A 26,936-nucleotide genomic window follows, 5' to 3' on the forward strand; every position below is an offset into this window, starting at 1 on the left:
GAGTCACACGAGGCAGTAATTGAACCTGGGACCCTGGAGCTGTGAGGCAGGAGTGCTAGCCACTGTGCCACCCATAACATCTTTGGGTTATGGGGGTGAGACCCACGCAAACACGGGGAGAATGTGCAAACTCCACACAGAAAGTGGCCCAGAACCGGGATCAAAGCGGGTCCTCAGCGCCGTGAGGAAGCAGTGCTAACCACTGCGCCACCGTACCGTCCATCAGCCGTCTCATTTTAACAATGGATATTCCGCCCCACCTCCCCCCAACACTGTCCCCAGCAGATTTAGCCCATGCAGGTGCTCCCTTTCCTCCAGCCTCTTCACCAACACCCCTAGCACCTCCTGCCTTGCCCATCTCCACGCAGCCCTGAGACGCTCACACTTACTTGATCCTGAACTCTGGGGACTTGAATCCTGGGACTGCTTTTGGTCCCAGTCCTGTCCAATGCAGCTTCTGCCGCCACAGCATCTAGAAAGGAGAGTCTGAGGCAGGACCTCCTCCTGGGGGAGGGGCGGAAGTCCCACCTCCGACCAACTAACACATGCTGGAGCGTGAAATGGCTGTGGGCCAGGCAGTATCGGCAGGGATGTGTTCTCTGACGATTCCTCCGTAGGCAGGAAAGCAAACCCCGCCATCCCAAAAATCCTGATCATTGTCCCGGCAGCCCAATATGACTTTTCATCCAGGTCTCACAGCAATATTAGCAATTATGTTATGGTCTATGTTACCTCATTTTCATCATCCTCATCAGTAACAACAGTTTTACTTTCTATTACACCTGAGAGCACACAGACTCAAATCTTGGAAAGCACAATGTTCCAAGAAGGTAATCAATACCCAAACGAAGGAGTGTAGAATAAAGTCCTCCCACCTGTTTAAGTCCCACAGCCAGTGCAATATTTCCAGCCTGTAGTGCAGGGATCTCAATTTGCTGCTCGGCAAATGGCAATAAAAGGCGACTCATTCGTTCCCTGCAGAGGCAAAACGAGCAAGAATAATCTTGGTTAAAATGTTTCAAAAAGCATGTTCGTGATTTAAAAACTCACATTCAGTTAATGGACCCAAACTGTCTGCTATTTACAGACAAATATTACAGGCAATGAAATATGATTGATGTGCAATATAATTGGCGACGGGGAGATGGTGGCGCCGTGATATGGTCACTGGACCAGTAATCAAGAGGTCCAGGCTAATCTTCTGGGGACAGGGGTTGAAATGCCACCATGGCAGCTGGTAGAATATAAATTCAATTAATAAAACCAGGAATATAAACCTAGTCTCAGAAATGGTGGTCATGAAATTAGCATCGATTGTCGTAAAAACCCATCTGGTTGAATATTTGGGGAAGGAAATCTTCTGTCCTTACCTGGTCAGGCCTACATGTGACCCCAGACCCACATCAATGTGGTTGATTCTTAACTGCCCTCTGAAATGGCCGAGTAAACCACTTAGTTCAGAGTAATTAGAGATGGGCAACAATTGCTGACCTTGCCAGCGGCAACATCCCAAGAAAGAAGAAAAAACAGATGCAATTCCGACATAGAACTTTTTCATATTTGTTCTGCTCATTTATCTAGATATTGGATGAATATAGTGCCCTGATTTCCTGAGCTAATATCCTGCATTTTAGTCAGGTCAGGGCAGGCGCGAGTTAAATTCTGACAATCTAAAACATCACCCAACCTGCTGTGTGTGTCAACTTCCTGTATAACCAAGGAGGGTTGATATGGACAAAGAACCTGGTCCCGAGTCAGTAATTAAAAATGCTAATGAAGTTGCAGGTCTTAGATTTTTAATAGCCCTTTACGTTTAGTAGTAGCGGCTCGTGTTCCCTAGGGTCCAGGAGATCTCGAAGTGCAAGGAAGATGAAAACAGTTGGAGAAAGATGGCAAGTGCTTTTTCAGCACTGGCTGTGGGCCAAGAGGAGTGAGAAGTGTTGAAGACTGATCCCTATCAGGGCACTTGCCTTTCCTCACATTAAAGTGCTGCTTTTAAAATTGCTCAAGCTTCAGTCTGAGTAACAGGGTGATTAAAAAAGACAAATGATTGATATAGGGCGCGATCGAACGACCACGCTGCGCCTTAAAAGCAGCTCACTGTGGCCGATAGAAGCTGGGAGACTCCGCTCCCAGGATCTACCTAGCTCGAAAATGCCTCGCGAAATGTAACATGATCTATGTCAATCCCGTCCATTGAAGGTGGGATCACTTTTTAGATTCCCGAGTTCGCCTCGGAGACCTCAGACGAGCGCCGTTCAGTACTGGTCTTCAGAAACGGGGACCAGAAGCAACGGCACTTGTGGGGGTCTCCAAGGGGATCAGAGACCCCCAGGTGCATGTCCTCTGGGCATCCTGACACTTTGTCACTTTTTTGGGCCCTGGGGAGTAACTCAACAGTTTAGCCCACACTTAGAATTTTTATTAGCACTGGGGAACTGAACTCAAGAGATCAGACTGCCATTTTGAAAGGTCCCCCACACCCCCCACCCATGGGCAATGTCACCCCCCACACACAGGAAAACTACCCCACCCCCCCCAGTGAGGACACCCTGCTATGGGGTCCTTGGGGGTCCCCCTCTTCAGGTCCCCCCAAACTCCCTTACAGCACCTCTCCCTTCTAGATCCCCCGCCCATCTTCCCTCCAACCTCCCAGAGGCCGCTACTAACCTGCCTGAACTCCCCAACCCTTGAAACCCCTCCTCCACCATGATTTCATGGGCATGGCGCCATTCGCCCCCTGGCCTTTGGCAGTGCCACCCTGGCACTTGGGCGCTCTTGAACTACCATCCTGGCACCCAGGCAGTGCTCCTGCCAGCTTGGCAGTGTTATGCGAGCACCTTGGCAGTGTCAGGGTGGCAGTGTTAAGGTGCCAGTTGGGCAGTGCCAAGGTGCCTGCTTTCCAGGAGGGCCAGGAAGCCATCCTGCACTTACCCTGACCACGCAGCGGTCTCCAATAGCCCGGGAGACACCCCGGGTACTGTTCCGCCTAGTCCACGTTTGTGTGGACCAGCACTGATCGGCGCCTGGCTGGGGGGGCCTAGGAATCGAGGGAGGTGGGTGGATCCTGGGCAGATAGGTTTTAAGTAGGTTTGTGGCCTACTTCTGCCACGTAATTCGGCCCCGCCAAGTTGGGCGGAGTTCCGACTCCAACCTCTCAAGGGACTCCGGTGAATCCTGCGAGGTGCGGAGGCTGTCAGGAGGTTCACTGCAGGCCACTCCCGGGATTCTCTGCTTGAGCGCAATGCAGCCAGAGAACTGCGCCCATAGTCACAAAACTGTAGAGAAAAAAAAAGTTACTTTGCCTACTTTATCTCAGTTGTGTTGTCAGTCAGTGCATATATCTTGTGATGCAGGTTTGATCACAAAATAACTCACTGTCAGACAGTACTGCAAGTTTCCTATAAATGGAGGCCTCAATGCCAGAATCTATCATTATGAAGTGCTTTGAGAGGCACATGAGACATTAATTCCATACTCCTAGAATGCCATGATCCACTGCAATTTGCATACTGCCATACCAGACCACAGCAGATGCCATCTCCCTGGTCTTACACTCATCCCTGGAGCATCTCCACAACAAGGACTCCGACATCAGACTCCTATTCATTGGATATAGCTCTGACTTCAACACCATAATCCCAGCCAAGCTCATATCAAATTTCAAAATTTAAGTCTTGGCTCCTCACTTTACAATTGGATCTTCGACTTCCTGACCCATAGACCACAATCAGTAAGGATAAACAACACCTCCTCCACGATAGTCCTCAATACCGGGGCCACACAGGCTGCATACTTAGACACGTACTATACTCCCATTACACACACAACGGTGTTGCAAAATTTGGCTCCAACTCCATCTACAAGTTTGCTGATGACACGACCGTAGTGGATTGGATCTCGAACAACGATGAGTCAGAGGACAGGAGGGAGATAGAGAACCTAGTGGAGTGGGTGTGCACATCACCAACAATTTACCCTGGTCCACCCACGTTGATGCTATGACCACGAAAGCACGACTCCTATACTTCCTCAGGAAACAGAGGAAATTATGCATGTCCACATTGACTCTTAACAATTTTCACATAGAAAGCACCACAGAAAGCATCCTATCTGGCTGCATTACAGCCTGGTATGACAACAGCTCGGCCCAAAACTAAGAAACTACAAAGAGCTGTGAACACAGCCTAGTCCATCACGTGAACCTGCCTCCCATCCATTGACTACATCTCCTGCTGCCGTGGGAAAGTAGGCAGCATAATCAAAGACCCCTCCCACCCAGCTTATTCACTCTACCAACCTCTTCCATCAGGCAGGAGATACAAAAGTCTGAGAACATGCACGAACAGACTCAAAATCAGCTTCTTACCCGCTGTTACCAGACTCCTGAATGATCCTCTTATACCCTGACCTGATCTCTCCACACATCTTCTCTACTGTGTAGACTAAACTCCGTAATGCTTCACCCGATGTTTGAGTCTATGTATTTGCTTTTTGTTTTGGGAAACATTGTGTATTTATTGTATGTCTTATGTCTTTTTCATGTATGGAACGATCTGTCTGGACTGTACACAGAACAATACTTTTACCTGTACCTCGGTACACGTGACAATAAACCCAAATCCAATCCAAATCCAATTTTGTTTGGCTTAGTTGAAGAGCCAATGGGAGTGAAATGTTTGGACTGCCAGTCCAATCAGAACCTTACACAAACTAAAACTTTGACCAGACCAGCAATGCAAACCGATTTCCCTGTTGAGATTTTGTTAACTTCAACTGAAATACAATCTCAAAAGGGAGCTTAAGCGTAGGTCATTCAACCCCAAGGCCCAGTTCTGCTATTCAATCAGTTCAGGGTTGATCCGTATCTTAACTCTATTAATCCACCTTGGCTTCATTTCTTGTACTTCCCAGGTTGTAAATGTTTTTTATATAATCTGCTACCTGGATCCAACGACCTCCTTTTGAGTACCAATGCTTTGATACCACTACAGGATGTCAAAACGTGAAAGAAGTGTTTTATTCCCCAGCACCAATCCCGTTCAAAAATTGCACAAAGTATAAATTAAAATGATGTCAGAGCCATGCATCCTTTGTGCACAATATTTATTTATCCATCTGGCTGTGTGGGAGCTCTGTACTTTCTAGCAGCAAGATAATTACTCACGTGCAGTTTTTATTGATATTGTAAACAGCTGACTGAGGTTTCATTGTACCAGAGTAGATGCGGATAAACACCAAAGGCCCACGCTGCTTATCATGAACAACCTTAAAGGCGAGGGCACACAGGTCATCCCCATAACAATGTCTGAAAACACAATGCCGAGTTTGTCAACATGAGAGAAACTTTTAAAAAATATATATATATTAAAAACTTGCAGTTTTTATTTTATTAAAATATACTTCACAGACATTACGAAACAAACCAATATGACCTATTAGAGAGCTCATTGCTGAATGAGTGTGGAAGATTGGCTCAACCAATCATTACTCACAAACCAAGCAAGATAATGTCCCATTGCAACATGACAAATCAACATTGAGAACTCATAATAGGCAACTGTTTTCCTCTAGTCCAAAATGGATGACTGCGGCGTATTCAACTGTCAGGCCATTTATGGATTATGCATTTATAAGTGGAATTTACAACTGCAGCAAGGATATAAAATAGGGGAATTTCCGGTGTCGTCATGCAAGAACAAGAAGCACGGAAAGTGGCTCCCAGCAGGGTCTTTGTTTTTTATTCCTTTTATCCATTTTTTCAGGGGTTTTGGTGTCCAAGCCGTTTCCTGAGTGGGTCAACCCTTTCCCAACAGAGGCATGTCGAAAATGTCAACGAAGAAGCTCAATACAAAAAAGACTAAGGAGGGTAGCCCGTCAAAAGAAATTGAAGGAGGGAAGATGGCCACTGCACCCATTACACTAGACACGTTGGCCATCTCGATGCCACAGGAGCTGGAAAAATTTGGTAAACAGGTGGACAGGCAGTTTGAGCAGCAGCGCAGGGAGACAAAGGAATCCTTTAAAGCCACTGTTGTGGAAGCTTTGGGCCCCGATTTGTGAATAGCCGGTGAAGACCTCGAATGTGGTGAAACTACAGAGTGAGATGCTGAAGGGTGTGGCGAAGGCCTTGCCGCAGCATGAGGACCGGCTCGTTTCGTTGGAGGCAGAGAGCAACAAAGGCCCGAGGTTAAAAGTGGAGGATCTGGAGAACAGGTCAAGTTGGTTAAACTTCAGGTTGGTGGGGCAGTCGGAGGGACTGGAGGGCACTAAAGCGACCCAATATTTTTCGGAGATGGTTTCTCGGCTGGTGGGAGGAGAGGAGGTGTTAGAAACATAAAAAATAGGAGGAGGCCATTCGGCCCTTCGAGCCTGTTCACCCCTCTGAAGTTGGACAGAGCTCATTGAGCTCACAGGCAGAAGCCCAGGTGGTCATCATCTGCCTTCATAGCCATCAAAGGAGAAAATCTTGGAGTGGCTGAAAAGGATCCAGAACATTGACTGGGTCGGGCACACTGAGCTGGAAAAGAGATGTACATCCTTCAATAGGGCAAAGGCGATGTTTTACAGCAAGCGCATGTGATTCGGGGTGGTGTACCCGGCACAACTGCAGGTCACTCAAAAGACTATTTCTTCGACACGCCAGAGCAGGCAGAGGCCTTCATCAGAGAGAAGATGTTGGGACTGGTGTGAGGAGGACTGTTGGGACTTTATGTATGAAAGGGTGGTGTTCGTGCAATGTACTTATGCCTTTGTGTGTTTTGTTTTTGTCTCTGTTAGGGGTTGCGGGTGGTAATAAAAAGGTTTTGGGGGTGGGGAGTTTCTTCCTCAGAGGGGAAGAGAATTGTTAATGTTATTTTTTTTTTTATAAATGTTTTTTATTCAGTTTTCATGTTTTATATTGAACAAATTACAAATTGTTAGAGAGAGAAAAAAAAGAACATGCAAAAATTAACATATATATTTACAGGTAAGCATCTTCGTAATAATAACTGTGGCCTCCCCCCTTCAGCCGGCATACATATTTTACATTCCCCAATATGGCCGAGGCACATGTTTATTGGCATTTATTTACAGTTTGGTTTTGGGCCTTAGCTAGCCATCAAACCCCCATAACGAACCCGTAGCCCCCTTCCCCCCCCCCCCCCGGCTACCTTCCCCCGATTACCATCCATTTTCCCAATTCTTGGCCACCCGACTATTCTTCCTCTTGTACGTTGGCCACAAACAGGTCCCGGAACAGTTGCATGAATGGCTCCCACGTTCTGTGGAAGCCGTCGTCCGACCCTCGGATGGCGAATTTGATTTTCTCCATTTGGAGAGATTCCGAGAGGTCGGACAGCCAGTCTGCAGCTCTGGGCGGTGCTGCTGACCGCCAGCCAAACAGGATTCTACGGCGGGCGATCAGGGAGGCAAAGGCAAGGGCGTCCGCCCTCCTCCCCAGGAATAGATCTGGCTGGTCTGAAACCCCGAAGACCGCCACTATCGGGCATGGCTCCACCCTCACCCCCACCACTTTGGACATAGCCTCGAAAAAGGCTGTCCAGTACTCCACAAGTCTGGGGCAAGACCAGAACATGTGGGCGTGGTTGGCCGGGCCTCTTTGGCACCGTTCACATCTGTCCTCCAACTCCGGGAAGAACCTACTCATACGGTTTCTTGTTAAGTGGGCTCTATGTACCACTTTTAATTGCGTCAGGCTGAGCCTTGCACACGTGGAGGTGGAGTTGACCCTATGCAGTGCTTCGCTCCAGAGTCCCCACCCTATCTCCATCCCCAGGTCGTCCTCCCATTTCCTTCTTGTTGCGTCCAGTACGGTGTCATCCCTTTCTACCAGTCGGTCATACATGTCGCTACAGTTCCCTTTCTCTAGGATACTTGCGTCCAGTAGGTCTTCCAGTAGTGTCTGTCGTGGCGGTTGTGGGTACGTCCTTGTCTCCTTTCGTAGGAAGTTTTTGAGCTGCAGGTACCGTAGCTCGTTCCCCCCAGCTAGCTGAAATTTCTCTGTCAGTTCGTCCAGTGTTGCGATCCTGTCGTCCGTGTATAGGTCCCTGACTGTCAGTGTCCCCCCGTCCTGCCTCCACCTTTTGAAGGTGGCGTCAGTCAGTGCTGGTTTGAACCTATGGTTGTTGCAGATGGGAGCCTTGTCCGACATTTTGTTCAGGCCAAATTGCTGCCGCAGTTGGTTCCAGGATTGGAGGGTGGCTGTCACCACTGGGCTGCTGGAGTGTTTTTTGGGTGGGGATGGGAGTGCTGCCGTGGCGAGGGCCCGGAGGGAGGTCCCCATGCAGGAGGCCTCCTCCGCACGCACCCACTCGGCTTCTGGCTCCTGGGTCCATCCCCTTACTCGCTCGGCTGTTGCCGCCCAGTGGTAGAATTGTAGATTCGGGAGGGCTAGCCCCCCCCTGGATTTTGTTTTTTGTAGGACATTCTTTGGGATCCTAGCATTTTTACCCCCCCCCCCCCCCCCATACGAACGCCATGATAAGTTTGTCCAGCGCTTTTAAGAAGGCCTTGGGGATGTAGATCGGAATGGATCTAAACAGGAAGAGGAACCTGGGCAATACGTTCATTTTGATCGTCTGGACTCTCCCCGCGAGGGAGAGTGGGAGTGTGTTCCATCTTTGCAGGTCCTTTTTTACTTCCTCCGCCAGGCTGGTGAGGTTCCATTTGTGGATCCCTTTCCAGTCATGGGCTATTTTATTGTTAATGTTATTGAGGCTTGGGTATGTTGGTGGGGGCAGTGGGTCAGGAGGTATTGGAGGGGGATCCTGGGTGGGGGTCACTTTGCTAACGGGGTGGCTAGTGAACTGGAGTGGAGTTGGGGAAGAGCTGCGGCCTGTTGGACCAGGTTGGGTGGGGCGCAATGGGTCTAGCGTTTTGTGTCATGCAGGGATGGGGCTCACAGGCAGAAGCCCAGGTGGTGATCATCCGCTTTCATAGCTATCAAAGGAAGGAGAAAGTCTTGGAGTGGTGAAAAGGATCCTGAACATTGATCCATCCGCCTGCTCCCCCCCTCCCTACGGTGAATGCTACGTCATCCAGTGCGAGGTTGAGTTTGATTCAGCTCAAGGTGATGTTGAGGGCACATATCACCAAGGTCAGAACAAGTCGATTTTCTTTTGAGGGGGTGAGGATAGGTGTGAACAGTGCTCAAGAGGGCCGACAAACCACACACACATGTTCTGGTCCTGTCTCAAGTTGGTGTGTTATTGGGGGTAGTTTTTCAACAGCATATCGGCAATCCTGAGCGTTGATTTAGAGCTAGAGTTAATAGCTATAATTGGGGTGTCAGACCCGCTGGAGCCGAGGATGGGTATGAGGCCAGATGTTCTGGCATTCACCTTGTTGCTGGCCCGCGGATTCTGCTGAGTTGGAGGCAGGGACATCGCCCACCACCGGAGCGTGGCTAGGTGACTTATTGGAGCTTTTGTACCTTGAGAAGAGGGACGATTGGTGGGTTTTATTGTAGACGGCGGCTGTTCCTATTGCACTTTAAGGATCTGGTCACTGTTAGCTGTTGGGGGGGGGGGGGGATGTTTTATGTTCTTTTTTGGGGGGGTTGTTATTAAGATTGGTAGGAGCTTTTTTGTAGTTGGCACATGTTTAACTGTTGTCTTGATTTGTATAGAATGTTAAAAGTTCAATAAAAATATTTAAAAAGAAAGGATGTAAAAGAGGTGCTATCAACAACAACTTGCATTTATATAGCTCCATCAATATAGTTAATAATCCCTTGGTGCTACACAGGAACAGTATCAAACATAATCGGACACTGAGCTACATGTGGAGATATTAGGTGGTCAAAAACTTGGTCAAAGGGGGAGGTTTTAAGGCGTGTCTTAAGGATGGAGAGTAAGGTAGAGAAGCAGTTGGATCCCAGGGAAGTAAATTCCAACTCTTGGGCCCTTAGAAGACCGAGCCACCAATGGTGCAGTAGTTAAAATCAAGGATGCTCCGGGACCAGAATTGGAGCAGCACGGACAGAGGTCCAGGAGGGTTGTGGGGCTGGAGGAGATTGCCAAGATAGGGAATGCAAGGCTCTGAAGAGATTTCAAAACAAGGATAATAATTTTAAAATAGAGGCGTTGCTTAACTAGGAGCCAATGCAGTTCAGTGAGCACGAAGGTGGTGGTGGTGAAGGTACTTAATCCCCAGTAAACCTCTCACCGCCCAACCTCCATTCCAGCCTGCAAGCTAGCTAACATTGTGCATAGCTCCTTCTCCGCAGTACTGTCAAAAATGCCAGCATCATTATCTTATCCTTGCAGTCTCTGAACTTCCAAACTACCGTGTCATCACCACTCTCCCTTTCCTGACCAGAATCCTTGAAAAGGTTGCTGCATTTCAAATCCTTGCCCACCTTTCCAGCAAATAAATGTTTGACCTCTCCATCAGCTTCCCTCCACTGCTGCAGCCCCAGAACGGAAACAGTCCGAATTAAAGTCACAATGGCACCCTCGCTCTCTTATGCACTCTCCCTCCTATCCTTCTTAGCCTTTCTGAAGCATTTGACATACACACCCATACAATTTCTTCTCCAATGCCTTTTCTCCACGGTTTTGCCAAGTGGGACTGTCCTTCTTTGGTTACACTCTTATTCAATCATAGCCAGTAAAATTCCAACAATGGCTGCTCTTCAACCGTTGCACCATTATCTCTAGACTTCTCCAAGGATTACTGCTATTTACTCTACTTCAGGCCACCCCTTGGAACCACCACCCACAGACATGAGGTCAACATTCGTGGGTATGCTGATGACATCCAGCTCTACCTCTTGGTTATTTTTCCACTGCCTCTGTGCTGAGCCGACTTGTCAGATATCCAATTCTGGGTAAGGCGGCACGGTAGCACAGTGGTTAGCATTGTCGCTTCACAGCTCCAGGGTCCCAGGTTCAATTCCTGGCTTGGGTCACTGTCTGTGCGGAGTCTGCACGTTCTCCTGGTGTCTGCGCGAGTTTCCTCCGGGAGCTCCCGGTTTCCTCCCACAGCCCAAAGACGTGCAGGTTCGGTGGATTGGCTATGCTAAATTGCCCTTAGTGTCCAAAAGGGGTTGGGTGGGGTTACTGGGTTACGGGTATGGGGCAGAGTTGTGGGCTTAAGTGGGGTGCTCTTTCCAACGGCCGGTGCAGGCTCTATGGGCCGAATGGCGTCCTTCTGCACTGTAAATTCTATGATTCATGTCAAGCATTTGAAAGGGCAAAGCCACTGTCTCTGCAGCCTTCTCCTCTCACAATAACCCACCAGAAACTCCTTTCCCTCACCATTTATTTTATCCCCTTTCTTTTTACTCGAGAAATAAATTTAATTTACAGCCAATGTGTGGATACAGATTGATCCTAACCATTCAGGTCACAACGTTAACCAGGCTATTCTCAACCTCGCAATTCATGTGACGAACAACTGTGTCTCGAACCACCATCCTCTCAGTCACAAAGACTGCCTACGCTCACCTCCCTATCACTGCGTTTCTACTCCTGCCTTAGCCCATCTGCTGCTGAAACCTCAGCCATGCTTTTGGCACCCCCAGAATCCACGATACCAATGCTCTTCTGGCTAGCCTCTACTCTTTCACCCTCTATAAACTTCTACTCCTTCAAAACTCTGTCTATGTCTTATCCTGCACCAATACCCACTCATCCACATTGGCTCCTGTTGCAATGCAAAGAATTGAAAATTCTCAGTCACATGTTCAATAATCTTTCTGGCCTCCTATTCCCCCCATCTCTGTAACCTCCACCAGGCCTACAACCCACCGAAAGCTGTGCACTGTATTCTTACACATTCCCCCCTTCCCGACCTTTCCAACATCGGTGGCCATACTTTCAGCTGTCCAAGCCCAATGGCTTTTAAGTTCCTCCTTGCTGCACTGTGTCTCCCTCTCCTCCTTTAAGATTTTCCTTAAAACCCACTTCTTTCACCAAGGTTTTAGCCACCCTAATGTACTAATATCTATTTCTATGACTTGGCATCAAGTTTTACTTGATTATGCTCCGGTGAGGTTGTGAAAGCGTTATTCCTGAAACTCAAATACTCACATGAAATCGTGCTGGCATTCATTTGGGGCAGGTAGATACTTTGTGATGGCATCCATTAACAGCTGCACACCCTTATTCTTCATCGCACTGCCACACAAAACTGGTACTGCTGTTTGTGCCAATGTCACTCGGCGGATTGCTGCACTTAACTGCATTTAAAATACACAAGGTCAGCGTTTTTAAAAAAATAAACAAACTTATGTTATCTTTACTTTCAATTTTCAGATTTACTCAACTGATGTTTAATACTAAATACAATACTGGTGTTTCTCGGATCTACCCCAGAATACTGAAGGAGGCTAGAGAGGAAATTGCTGAGGCCTTGACAGAAATCTTTGGATCCTCACTGTCTTCAGGTGATGTCCCGGAGGACTGGAGAATAGCCAATGTTGTTCCTTTGTTTAAGAAGGGTAGCAAGGATAATGCAGGCAACTACAGGCCGGTGAGCCTTATGTCAGTGGTAGGGAAATTACTGGAGAGAATTCTTTGAGACAGGATCTACTCCCATTTGGAAGCAAATGGACGTATTAGTGAGAGGCAGCATGGTTTTGTGAAGGGGAGGTCGTGTCTCACTAACTTGATAAGAGTTTTTCGAAGAGGTTACAAAGATGATTGATGCAGGTAGGGCAGTGGATGTTGTCTATATGGACTTCAGTAAGGCCTTTGACAAGGTCCCTCACGGTAGACTGGTACAAAAGGTGAAGTCACACGGGATCAGGGGTGAGCTGGCAAGGTGCATACAGAACTGGCTAGGTCATAAAAGGCAGAGAGTAGCAATGGAAGGGTGCTTTTCTGATTGGTGGGCTGTCACTAGTGGTGTTCCACAGGGATCAGTGCTGGGACCTTTGCTGTTCGTAATATATATATATATATATATATATATATATAAAAAAATGATTTGGAGGAAAATGTAACTGGTCTGATTAGTAAGTTTGCAGACGACACAAAGGTAGGTGGAATTGCGGATAGCGATGTGGACCGTCAGCGGATACAGCAGGATTTAGATTGTTTGGAGACTTGGGCGGAGAGATGGCAGATGATGTTTAATCCAGACAAATGTGAGGTAATGCATTTTGGAAGGTCTAATGCAGGTAGGGAACATACAGTGAATGGTAGAACCCTCAAGAGTATTGAAAGTCAGAGAGATCTAGGTGTTCAGGTCCACAGGTCACTGAAAGGGGCAACACAGGTGGAGAAGGTAGTCAAGAAGGCATACGGCCTGGTTGCCTTCATTGGCCGGGGCATTGAGTATAAGAATTGGCAAGTCATGATGCAGCTGAATAGAACTTTAGTTAGGCCACACTTGGAGTATAGTGTTCAATTCTGGTCGCCACACTACCAGAAGGATGTGGAGGCTTTAGAGAGGGTGCAGAAGAGATTTACCAGGATGTTGCCTGGTATGGAGGGCATTAGCTATGAGAAGAGGTTGAATAAACTCAGTTTGTTCTCACTGGAACGACGGAGGTTGAGGGGCGACCTGATAGAGGTCTACAAAATTATGAGGGGCATGGACAGAGTGGATAGTCAGAGGCTTTTCCCCAGGGTAGAGGGGTCAATTACTAGGGGGCATAGGTTTAAGGTGCGAGGGGCAAGGTTTAGAGGAGATGTACGAGGCAAGTTTTTTTACACAGAGGGTAGTGGGTGCCTGGAACTCGCTGCCGGAGGAGGTGGTGGAAGCAGGGACGATAGTGACATTTAAGGGGCATTTTGGCAAATACATGAATAGGGTTGGAATAGAGGGATACGGATCCAGGAAGTGTAGATTTTAGTTTAGACGGGCAGCATGGTCGGCACGGACTTGGAGGGCCGAAGGGCCTGTTCCTGTGCTGTAATTTTCTTTGTTCTTTGTACACATCATGTTGCAACTCAGCTGCTGAAAAACTACAACATGAAAGAGTTCTTGATTTAAAAATTATCTACAAGTCATGTTTTTCTCCAAATTTGTTCGTCATATTGGTCTGCCAATATTTGAGAGAAAACAGTGGTATAGTGGTAATGTCACTGGGCTAGCAATCCAGAGGCCTAAGCAAATGCTCGGTGGGGTAGGAGGTTCAAATCTCACCATGGCAACTGGTGAAATTTAAATTCAATTAATAAAATGTGGAATTGAAAGCTAGTTACCATGAAGCTATCATTGATTGTCAGGAAAATAAATCTGTCATCCTTACCTGGTCTGGCCTACATGTGACTCCAGCCCCCCCCCCCAGCAAAATGGTTGACTCTGAACTGCTTTCTGAAGTGGCCGAGCACAGGAATTCCCAAACTGGGGTCCGCGGAACCCTGGTGTTCCGGTAGAGGCCTCCAGGGGATGTGCAGAAGTCTGGCAGCCACGTGACAAAACGGCAGTTTTTTTTTAAACCCGAAAAATAGCATGCAAGCCGAGTAAGTCACCAGAAGTAAAGATTCGTGAACGAGCAACGGCGACAAATTAAAGAACAAAAAAATCAAATTGACAAATCAGAGCCTGCCCTCTCTGTGCACGGCATTTTGACAAGCTGAGTAATGAGGGGATTCATGTGAGCGGGTTAAAATGTGCCACTGACATGATAAGAAAGTTTGGTGTTCCCCGATTCTCTTGGGAGGTCGCGAGTGCTTCCAAGGCTGGACAAGTTTGGGAAACCCTGGTCTAGCACGCCACTCAGTTTATGGGTGATTAGAAAGGCCTTGCCAGTGATGTCCACATCACCTGGAAGAATTTAAAAAATATATTTTTCATGTTAATTTTGTCAATAACCAGAACGCAGTGTACAAGCGACACTACAAGCTCGATGTGCTTCTACGCAGAATGGAGAGAGTGCTGCATTGTTGGAAGTGCCAGCTTTCAGATTTGATGTTGTACAAAGGACAGATTTGTTCAGAGGGACAATTAAGACCAGTTAAAGCAGGCCAACTAGGATTCTCCAGTCAGTCTCCATGTTCCTGCAGGAGGCGGCCTCACAGATCTAGGGGGTGCTCCAGGCAGGTTATGAGGCCCTGCTTTCCTTGGTGCAGGAGCAGCTGCAGACCCTCCTTGCAACACCCCCCCCCCCCCACCAAGCCTCCCTCATACAAGCATACACAACAGGAGTGGCTAGGCTGTTAACATTTCCATCTTGAGCCGTCTTCTCCCTTACTTGCCTGTCATGGCAGCCTGCTGTCCTTTCAAACTGGAAGACCTTTGATTGGCCCTCCAGCTTAGAGAGCCCGCCCACCACTCTTAATTAGGCAGCAACCGCACCCACTAATTGGCCACTCCAAGTAAAATCACACTGAGTGACTTTTTTGTTACACAATGTGGGTTTCTGACTCACATTTCAGCCTAACAGCAGGATTCAAAAACTGAGAGGTAAAGCTGACATAGTCTTAAGATTTAGGAAACTCACTCTGTCAGCAGGAACTGCATCCAGATTCTCACTTAGCGTTTCCAGAACCAATTCAGCAAATTCATCATCTAAATCCGCTACCTGTGTTCAAACAAATGAACACCATGTTAATGTCACTATAACATTTAGAATATTTCCCACAAGAGTATAATCCTCCCAAAACTTTTTTTTTTATCCTCAAAGCAAAAACAAGGACAATTCTGATAAATTTGCAATCTTGTTGTAGAAGCCAGTCAAGGTCTGTGATGGTTTGACCTTGGCATGTATGAATTGTTATTATCCAAACAAAAGTTAGTGCTACTTTTGTTTTGTGTGAAATGTCACACAGATAAAGTGCCAGAGCTATTGACCGTTAAGTTCATTGTTCTGTCTGTGAGTGGAACAAAGGTATCAGCCAGTATTATATTTTTCACATTAATGTCCAATATGGACCTTTACAGAGACTGGGAATTGTTCAAAATCTCACACAGCTGCTAGTCTAAAAATGACTTCTGAATAATGCAAATATAACTTGTTGAAACATGCAGTCCATTTTATAGTACAAATGAAGTTGACTCAGAAACCAGGGTTTAGCTCTGAGGAAGAGTCATAGGGCAGGATGTTTTGGTGGCAGTGGCGATGGGGGGGTGGAGAATCACACCCACAGGATCTCAAAATGTTAACTCTGTTTCTCCCTTCACGGATGCTGCCAAACCTGCTGAGCACTTGTTTTGATTTCAGAAAACGGGGAAATGATTCTTATTGAGGAACTTGCCATTGGAAACGCGGTAAAGTCCCACCATTCACACCTTTCTGGTTTGCATTTTCACTTCCCGCGCTTTGTACTCTGTACACCGCATCGCCCGTCACATGAGTAACATTTGGTTGTCTACGGTTTCTTCAGGGGCTGGTTTAGCTCACTGAGCTAAATCGCTGGCTTTTAAAGCAGACCAAGCAGGCCAGCAGCACGGTTCGATTCCCGTATCAGCCTCCCCGGACAGGCGCCGGAATGTGGCGACTAGGGGCTTTTCACAGTAACTTCATTGAAGCCTACTCGTGACAATAAGCGATTTTCATTTCATGTTGAGGCAACCCCTCTTTCTCCATCACGAATCAGCAGTTCCCGCCTCAATCAGAGGGTCTGCCGGATATGTCAGGGCTGGAGGGCCCCATTAAAAAATCTGGGTGGGTATGTCAGGAACATGGCGTGCGGGTTGGAACCTCGAACTGATGGGCAAGTCCTTCACCAACTGCATTGCTCAGAGGCTCCCCATCTGTGTATATGGGTACTGCATCAAAACACTGTCAAAACCAATACTGCCCTCACATGGCTGGAACCTATCTCATTGAATCCTATTCAAAAGCATTTTGAGACCCCTCCTGCGAAGTTAAAGTTCTTTAACATAGAACAGTACAGCACAGAACAGGCCCTTCGGCCCTCGATGTTGTGCCGAGCCATGATCACCCTACTCAAACCCACGTATCCACCCTATACCCGTAACCCAACAACCCCCCCTTAACCTTACTTTTTAGGACACTACGGGCAATTTAGCATGGCCAATCCACCTAACCCGCACATCTTTGGACTGTGGGAGGAAACCGGAGCACCCGGAGGAAACCCACGCACACAGGGGGAGGACGTGCAGACTCCACACAGACAGTGACCCAGCCGGGAATCGAACCTGGGACCCTGGAGCTGTGAAGCATTGGTGCTAACCACCATGCTACCCTGCTGCCCCCAAAACTATTTTCCACTGCCCCATATCTCTGAAGTTTTATTAATTTTGTGCTAGTACCTCACCACAATTTAAGTTAAATTAGCCAACATGCATATTCACTACCTCTACTTTTCAGCATTTAAGCACCTTACTGGCGTGCCCTTTCAATCATATCGAATAAAACAAACTTAATTCTCAGAGCCACTCACTTCATAATTTTTGTTGCTCTCTGAGCCCTCGCTAATAAATTGACCTCTTCTCGACCAAAACTGATTCAGAGCTTAAGACCTCTGCAAGTCATGTCTATGTCAAGAAGGTAAATTGCACCCATTTTAATTTGGATGAAGTTTGTTACATATCAACAGGAGAACCCAATTATTTTTTTCAAATTAAGGGGCAATTTAGCATGGCCAATCTACCTACCCTGCACATCTTTGGGTTGTGGGGGTGAAACATAGATATTAATGCTTTAAGCATTTACTTTGGAACTTTACTTGTTCTATGAGGTTATATCTTGCATCTTTGGCTTCCTTGAAAAGTTCATGGTCGTCTGTGGGCATTAAAGGATCTCGGCTGAAGACTGCGCCGTCATCATCATCAACGGACTTCGGGTGCCAAAGAACCTTTTCATTTGTGACAAGGTCAACTATCCCATTAAAGCTCTTCCCAGTTCCAACTGGCAGCTGGAATTAAAGAAAACCATACAAAGTATGTCACAATAATCAGTCATAAATCAGATTCTACACAATGATTTGGGACCAGCTAGTTTTAAATCAATGTTAAATTAAATTTTGATCAAAGGATAAATAGGAAGCATTCCACATGAAGGTAAATCTTCCTGGTTCAACACTCAACGTACTGGAGTCACAGTGTACAGGACATACCAGAGAATCAGATAGGTTTTAGTATGAACCTGTCCTGGACTTTGCTCCATTTAAGTTAATGGATGAAGGAGCATAAAACAACCAGGTTGGCTTACTCCAAGCAGATCGATTTGCTATTATTTATAAAGCATCACAGTAATTTCTATACATTCTTCCCAAACCCTAATGATACGATCTTGTTATTGTATAGAATTTGAAAAGAAATGGATTCAGGGGCTTATCACATTAGAGGTAATTGTATAGAATTTGAAAATAAATGGATTCAGGGGCTTATCACATTAGAGGTCATTTAAACACGAGCTGAAGAGAAGAGCCAAATATTTATGCTTCAGTGTATTAAAAAACAAATGGGGAAAAACAACTGGCAGAAAATAATCACAAATAGAATATTTGGAATTTATGTTCTGAAAGTACGCATCTTGCGGTTTGTAATGCTGTAACAATTAACCATTCCAACACCAATTGATTATCAAAATGTATTTTAAAAATGGAAATTTTTGTTAAGATAAACTTTTTCCTCAAATGAACGAATTAGCTACCAAAAACAAAAATGTTGACGAACATTTTAGAAAATGCAGTAGAAATATTGCTCTAAATTCTGCTGTCAGTAGTGGAAGCACTGAGACACCGTCAAGAATTCCGTTTTATCACCATGTAGTGGGACTGTAACCGTTGCAGCATTATCAGCATTCAGCAGCAGCCATGCCTTCCCAGCAGGATTTTCACAGACACACAAACAGGAAACAGAATGAAATGGTTTTTTTTGCATAGCGAATTAAAATGTGGGTCACAAAAATGGGGTAGAAGCTAAGATATTCTGAATCTTCTTTTAATTATTTAAAAAACTTAAATCTACCAATTAATCATTCAACAGTCTCCAGCAAATATAAAATTATTTTTTTCAGGACCAGTTCTGTTCTTCATCAAACGCTTTCACATCACCATTAAAAACTTAGTTATGCTGAGTGAACAAGGTTAACCTTTTAAGAAATAAAACGATATGGGTGCAATGATTGCCGGCACTGGGGCAGGGTGGGGGGATGGAAGGGAAGGTGCACAGTACAGCCTGTATCAGCCTGTATATTTGACAACCAGACATTGCAGTCATTTTTAGAGGGCAAATGAAGGCAACAGCTCAAAGTCAATCTCACCACCCTTCAAAATCTAGTCCCTCAGCATTAAAGTTTAGAGCTGAAATTACAGGAGTTTAGCCATAGAGCAGTCCATAACACAATATTTATTGGCTTTCCCTGTCATTCCTGCATCTCAGTCTCATTTAGGAAAACTGTAGCCAGACTTACAAGATGCTTAATTTAGGGTGTGTTCAAATTCGGGAAAAACAGTGGATTCCACAGCTACCCAAATGATTCCGGTAGTGATTTACACTGAGCCACATTAATATCAATGGCTCACAGCATGATTCATCCATGTTCCATGTGTGGGGGCCAGTTGAGAGGTGGGATTGGAGGAATCCCACTTCATCCGATGCCGGTGCTTATGTAGTGACATTGTACACCTTGTGTTGCCCTATTATGTATTTTATTTTATTCCCTTTTCTTACCATGTACTTAATGATCTGTTGAGCTGCTCGCAGAAAAATATTTTTCACTGTACCTCGTGACAATAAACAAATCCAATCCAATCCAATCCCCTGGTATTTCGGGAGGTGGGGACTCCTGTTGGGGGATGGGAGAGTCTCCTGAAGATTTGGGAGGAGACGTGTGGGGTGGGTGAGTGGAGGATGCACCTGTGTGATAGTTACCATGAGGTATGGGGAGGTTTTAATTCTTCTGACATTTTCCTCTTTTACATTTTTTTAAATTTAGAGTACCCAATTATTTTTTTTCTAATTAAGGGGGAATTTATTGTGGCCAATCCACCTAACCTGCACATCTTTGGGTTGTGGGGATGAAACCCACCCAGATATTGGGAGACTGTGTAAACTCCGCACGGACTGTGACCCAGGGTCAGAATCGAACCCAGGTCCTCAGCGCCACAGTCCCAGTGCTAACCACTGTGCCACATGCCACCCTCTTCTGACATTTTCTGAATAACTATTGGTGTACCCAGTTGGAACAATCCATAGTTTGTGATTTAAGTTGCATTTTCGGATGTTCCCAGTGTAGGGCAATTGCCCACGGAAAGTTTACACCTCCAGGAAATTGTCGTGCAGACCTTACCCGGGGACCTTGGAGATCCCCCAGCGTATCTTTGGAGGCGCCTCCTGAATTCAAGGCCCTGGACATCGGTAGTCAATCCCAAGAAATAAAAGCAAGGAATTAGGAAAGAAGAAAATAATACTAAAACCCTGGAATAAGCAAGGCATTCTTTGTTACTTGTGAAAATATTGCAACTGTGACATTCTTTTCATAGACATGTTCAAAAGGTACATTTTATTTCACATTTTGAAGGTAAACCTTACCTGCAGCAAAAGTGGCTTCACCTTTAGCTTCTGTTTAATACTTTCAATGGAGTAAGAAAAACTGCAGATCAAAGAAACAATAACATTTACCCTTTCTAACAAAACTCCAAATCTAACAACCAAATACACTTAATTCGGACTGGTCAAATACGTGCTGGAAAATAATCCGGAACAAAAGTGTTCTTCAAGAATGAGAAAGAAATGAACGTTCTCACCAAGCAACATACACTGGAAATTGAAACAAAAACAGAAGGTGCCGGAAACAATCATCAGTTCCGTCAGAATCTCAATGTAGGGAACGGATAAGTTGATGTTTCCAGAGTGGACCTTTCATTAGAACTAAATGAATTCTGAAAATTAAAATTAAATAGTCTTCACTCAACAACCATTACTCAGATTTAGTGATTCACCTCAGAAGAATTCTGCTTTGTGTACCACGGCAGAGTGAAGAAGATTAAGAGGAAACTAGATAGAGGTGATGAAAATTATGAGGGATTTGATAAAGCAGAAAATGAGCAACAAAAAGGATCAGTAACCAGAGTCACAGATTTAAGATGTCTGCCAAAGATAAAAACAGCTGGGAGAGGAGGAGAAACACTTTACTCCACATGTTGTTATGATCTGGAATGCATTGCCTGAAAAGCCTGTTGAGCAGGATCAGTAATAATTCTCAAAAGAAAAATGAATATTTACTTCAAATAAAAACATTTTACAAAGTTCATTTTACAAGGTGCTTCACTGTCACTGGGTCAAAATCCTGGAATTCTCTCCCGAGCTGCACGGTGGGTGTACCTACACCACATAGATTGCTGCGGTTGAAGAAGACGGATCACCACCACCTTCTCACGAGCAATTAGGAGTGGGCAATACATGCCAGCCTGGCCAACAATGCCCACGTCCCATGAAACAATTTCTATTATGGGGCAAAGGCAAGGGAGAGGATCTAATTGGATACTCCTTTCAAAGAACCAGCTGGCAAGTGTATTCGCAGACATCCTCACCACCTCACTCCTCCGCTCTGAGGTCCCCGCTTCCTTCAAGAAGACTACCAGTACCAAAGAAGAACAAGGTAGCCTGCCTCAACGACTACCAACCGGTGGCCCTGACATGTGTTATCATGAAATGCTTTGAGCGGCTAGTCATGAGACGGATCACTGCCAGCCTCCCAGACAGTCTCGATCCACTGCAGTTTGCCTATCACCGCAACCGGTCCACAGCAGATGCTATCTTCCTGGCTCTACAATCAACACTCTCGACAACAAGGACATCTATGTAAGACTGCTGTTCATAGACTACAGCTTCACCTGCAATACCATTATCCCAACAAGACTAATAACCAAACTCTGCAATCTTGGACTTGACCCCTCCCTGTGCAGCTGGATCCTTGACTTCCTCACCAACAGACCACAATCTGTCAGGATAGGAAACAGCACCTCCTCCACAATAGTCCTCAATACTGGGGCCCCACAAGGATGTGTGCTCAGTGTTCTACTGTACACCCTATACACACGACTGTATGGCAAGATTTAACTCCAACTCAATCTATAGGTTTGCGGACTGTGGTGGGCTGTGTCTCAAACAATGACGAATCAGACAACAGGAGGGAGATAAATCACTTGGTTGCATGGTGTACCGAAAACAACCTCTCTCAAGATGTTGGAAAGACCAAGGAACTGATCATCGACTTCAGGAAGCATAGCATGACAGACACTCCTATCTGCATCAATGGCTCCGAAGAAGTGGAGATGGGCGATAGCTTTAAGTTCCTGGGGGTCACCATCACCAACAGTCTGTCCTGGTCCAGTCATGTTGATGCAACAGTCAAGAAAGCCCAACAACATCTCTACTTCCTACGGAAGCTAAAGAAATTTGGCATGTCTGCATCGAATCTCACAAACGTTTACAGATGTGCAATAGAGAGCATCCGATAGAGCTGCATCACAGCTTGGTATGGCAACGACTCGGTCCAAGATCGCAAGAAACTGTAGAGGGTGGTGAACTCAGCCCAAAGCATCACAAGCTTGCCACCCCAACATTGATTCTGTATACACCTCCCGCTGCCTCAGGAAGGCAGACAGCACTATCAGAGACCCCTCCCACCCAGGCATTGTCTTCTTCCAGACCCTTCCATCAGGCAGAAGGTACAGAAGTCTGAAGACTCGCGGCAGCCGCCCCGTGGGACATGGCAGACAAACACCACGGAGCAGCACCAGTAACGAAAGTCCCCCCCCCTCCCCGAGATCGCCCGCGCTCGTGGATCGGTGCCGTCCATGAGGCCCCAACCCTGGTGAAGGATCCCCCCGCCCCCCCCAGCAGGGTGGGTGCGGACTGAGTCCACATGCGCCCACGCCAAGGTCCTGACGAGTGAGACCATGAGAGACCCACGTCGTCGAAAACTCGATCAGTTACACTTGGAGAATCGCAGGAGCGGGCCTCTGTCAATGGGCCCCTTGCAGCGCCGTGTAGACTGTGCGTGCGAATCGCGGGAGCAGCGTCGCGCCGGACTTCTGCGTCAATGGCCATTCTCCACCCCGCGCCGATCGCGATTTCGGAGTGGAGAATTCTGCCCAGGGTTTGGTTATTTCTAAAACCAAACTTTATTATGACAGCAATATTAAACTTCACACCCGAAAATAACAGCTCACAATGACACCTTAAAAACTACTTCTCAATTTCCCATTAAACAACTGGAAAAAAAACACAGATCTCAATCTATCTAGTAAGAAGTCTTACAACACCAGGTTGAAGTCCAACAGGTTTGTTTCAAACACGAGCTTTCGGAGCACGGCTCCTTCTTCAGGTGAATGGAGGAGCCGTGCTCCGAAAGCTCGTGTTTGAAACAAACCTGTTGGACTTTAACCTGGTGTTGTAAGACTTCTTACTGTGCTCACCCCAGTCCAACGCCGGCATCTCCACATCAATCTATCTAAGTTTGGGAGAATTGTGGACGCAACATCAGGCAGGTCAGAATTCAACTCCCCTCTCCAACGTTTATCCACAAAACTCCTTCTCTCCACAGCTTTCTCCAAAAACTGCCTCAATCCACAGCTTCATAAAGTGTCTCTCTGCACTTCTTGGCTCCACCAAGCAATGACCTCATCTCCCCAAGCTGAAAAAACAAATCATCTCTGCAGGCTGCAAAGCACGTTAACTCCCCAGGGACCTTCCAAGTCAAACCACAGTCAGTTAACCTAGGCTGAAAAACACATTCCTTTGTCAATTTCACCTTCTGGCTGCTAAAACACCCAGGCCCTGCAAAACAGAATTTCATTTTTTTTAAATGGCCATTGAAGTCAAACAAACTCGATCCCCAGGCTTTTAAACCTTAAATTGCCCAAAGCATAGAATCTCAGATCCCTAAAGTCGTCCATTTGTCACACTGCAGTGGTCATGTTTTTAAAATAATCTTGTTTTGGAAGAACAGAAAGCTTTTAATTTTTATTATTGTCATAAGTAGGCTTACATTAACATTGCAATGCAGTTACTGTGAAAATCCACAGAAAATACCCAGTCGGGTATACCGAGGGAGAATTCAGAATGTCCAATTCACCTAACAACCATGGGCGAGATTCTCCCTTTGGGGACTAAGTCCCCACGCCTGCTGGAAAACGGGCAAGAATCATTCTGGACTTTTTCCTCGAAATTCCAGGGTGATTCCCCGTTCTCCAGGGGCCTAGCATGCCTCCGTGCGGAGGAAGATAGGTCGCTCCCGGATCGCGATGGCCCGTCGATCGCTGGCCCCCGATCACGGGCCTGCCTGTCGTCGAGGCCCCCCCCCCCCACCCGGTGTCCAATCATCACGCGCCCCCCCCCCCCCCCCCACACCATAACGCCCATATCAGCCGCGACTCCGAGGTCCCGCCGGGTGGAACCACATTAGAACCACGCCAGCGTGACTCGGCCTGTCGAGATCGGAGAATCACCGGGGGGGGGGGGGGGCCTTTTCCAACGGTCCCCAACCGGCGTCGTGTCGATCGCGCGCACGAATGGCGGTGATTCTCTGGTCGCCGGAAAATCACGTGCCGGCGTGGGGGCTTTTTTGGGCAATTCTCCGCCCCCTCGCCATGCGCGATGTCAGCACGGCGGGTCGGAGAATCCCGCCCTATGTCTTTCGGGACTTGTGGGCGGAAACTGGAGCACACGGAGGAAACCCACACAGACATGGAGAGAATGTGCAGACTCCGCACACACAGTAACCAAAGCGGGAATCGAACACGGGGACCCTGGCGCTGTAAAGCAACAGTGTTAACCACTGTGCTACAGCGCTGCCAGAGGTGAAACTGACCATTCATAGAATTATAGTGCATTGCAAAAGCCTGGGCTAGTGCACTGTTGTTTGATTACAGGGTGTCTCTGGGGAGTTAATGTGTTTTCAGGTTGGAGTGTTAATTTCTTTTCAGCTGGGTGGAGCTAAGGTATTTGGACATTTTGAGATAAGCTTTTGAGTTGAGTTCTAATCTGGCTACCCTTTAGACCGCAATTAAAATATTTTTCTCCCACAGTAGGATAGTTTAAAAAAAGATTAACAGTATTTAAAGCAGTGCCGACTTGTCGGAGGTCAAGGGAGATGCTGAAACCAGTTAAACAGCTTTTGAAGACATCCAGCCAGAGTCTGCAGGGGATCCAACAGGAGTCAAATCTGTTCTGGAAAGCAAGTATTACCCTGTGCCATTGAGGTGTAGGATGGATTGAGAGCTGTATATTTTTTACTTTCTTGTTGTTTAATCGGGCATAGAGATGGTAATTAAGGATACTGTATTTACTGTATTGAGTAGTATTGCTCAAAGGATAATTCCAAGCTATTTTCAAGTGTGATGTTAAAGAGTTTAATATCACAGAACACAGAACAGTACAGCACAGAACAAGCCCTTCGGCCCTCGATGCTGTGCCGAGCATTGTCCGAAACCAAGATCAAGCTATCCCACTCCCCGTCATACTGGTGTGTTCCATGTGCCAATCCAATAACCGCTTGAAAGTTCCTAAAGTGTCCGACTCCACTATCACAGCAGGCAGTATATCGCATTAATAATAAATTTGGTTTTAAAATACCAAATTCCTATTTCTTTGTGCAATCACCCCTGGAGTGAAGTAGTCTTTCCACAGTCTTTCAAAATAAACTAAAATATTTCAGTCCAGTATCCTAGAGACAATAGCATTTTCTTTCCTGAACCTCGCACCCCAGGAATGCTCAACTCACAGGTGCAACAGGCAAGAAATGCAGCACCCTGGCATCTAAAACTACGATCCATAGTGCCTGTTTCCGTGAATCTTAACAACACCCTAATTGACGCTCCCGGGTGTTTTGGCCCGATATTTGTGTGAAATGAACTAATTTATAGTCCCCCATTTGAGTCTCCTTCTCTTTTTATCCTCCAGTTCATAAGTATAGACTGTATTGAGAAACATAGGAAATAGGAGCAGGAGTAGGCCATTTGAGCCTGCTTCACCATTCAATCTAATCATGGCTGATTTTCCCCCGCAATGCCATTTACCGCACTATCCCCATAGCCCTTGATCCCTGTTAATCTCTATCTTAAACATACTCAAATGACTGAGCTTCCACAACCCTCTGGAGGAGGAAATTCCAAAGATTTGCTACCGTCTGAGAGAAGAAATTCCTCCTCCTTCATCCAAAAATATATTTTGAAAATATTAACCTGAACTTCCTCAGTTCGTTAAAGATTTTAACGTGTATCCATTTGGTCCAGGTGCCTCCTTGTAATTTAACCCTTTAAAGATGATATTGAGGCTGAGACATGTTGTTGCAACAGGTTAGAAGCAACTTAGATTGATGTGCAGTTAATGCCGTACCTATCGGGCAAGGGAATTGCTACAAGTGAGTCCCAAGTAGGAATGTGCTCCTTTTCCCCAGCCATCATGCAAATGACTAAGACTCCATTTTCTTACTGTGGATGTTGAATTTGTTACCTGGCTCTGGATTTATCCATCTTGTTTAAGAAGCATATACGAGGAACGCGATGTTTATCCGCCTGTCGCCACACGGTCAGCGTTTGTGCCTAAAAAAAAACCAAATGGCATCAGTCTGCGAGCTAAGGGACGACCATGTGCTTAAGGTGTAATACATTTAATGTAAAAGATCACCCTTTAGGAGATTATGAGGGGCAATTTTGTCAAGAGTGCCATTCTCCACGGCATGCCAAGATTCCCACAAGATTGCAATTAAAGTTTTAAATACAGGCAGCAACTTGGAAAACACGTGTGATTCAGCACTGGGGGAAGTATTTCAGCTGGTAATGCTGCCCCTACAGGTGGGCAATAAAACAGCCTCCAGGACAACTCTACATCACAGCCAAAACTTTCCTTCTAACTCCATTGCTATTAATGCAAGACCCAAGAGCATAAAGGTGGCACGATTGGGTATTTTTCAAAATTAAATTTCATTTGTAAATATTTCACATTTTTTGGTATCACTTTATTCACGTGTGCATCGTTATTATTTATTGAGTTTAGATTAGACTTTATTAGTCTTCCCCCATGCCAGGTAAATAATCCTACAAGCCTAGTAATTAAGG

The 26,936-nt window shown here is 46.2% G+C and overlaps 1 protein-coding gene across 2 annotated transcripts in view; it reads right to left on the reverse strand.

The window, feature by feature from the left end:
• Positions 1-26,936, reverse strand: part of gfm2 (GTP dependent ribosome recycling factor mitochondrial 2) — a 68,306-nt gene that overhangs the window by 29,752 nt on the left and 11,618 nt on the right. For both annotated transcript variants that reach the window (XM_038805479.1, XM_038805480.1), the window contains exons 3-9: positions 26,332-26,420; positions 20,404-20,464; positions 17,592-17,780; positions 15,401-15,481; positions 12,039-12,187; positions 5,168-5,308; positions 876-975 (exon numbers count right to left, since the gene is read on the reverse strand). In XM_038805479.1, the coding sequence (XP_038661407.1) occupies positions 876-975; positions 5,168-5,308; positions 12,039-12,187; positions 15,401-15,481; positions 17,592-17,780; positions 20,404-20,464; positions 26,332-26,420 (810 nt within the window). The remainder of the gene's footprint in view (positions 1-875; positions 976-5,167; positions 5,309-12,038; positions 12,188-15,400; positions 15,482-17,591; positions 17,781-20,403; positions 20,465-26,331; positions 26,421-26,936) is intronic.

Source organism: Scyliorhinus canicula, chromosome 8, assembly GCF_902713615.1.
Source record: "Scyliorhinus canicula chromosome 8, sScyCan1.1, whole genome shotgun sequence".
Lineage (NCBI taxonomy): Eukaryota > Metazoa > Chordata > Chondrichthyes > Carcharhiniformes > Scyliorhinidae > Scyliorhinus > Scyliorhinus canicula.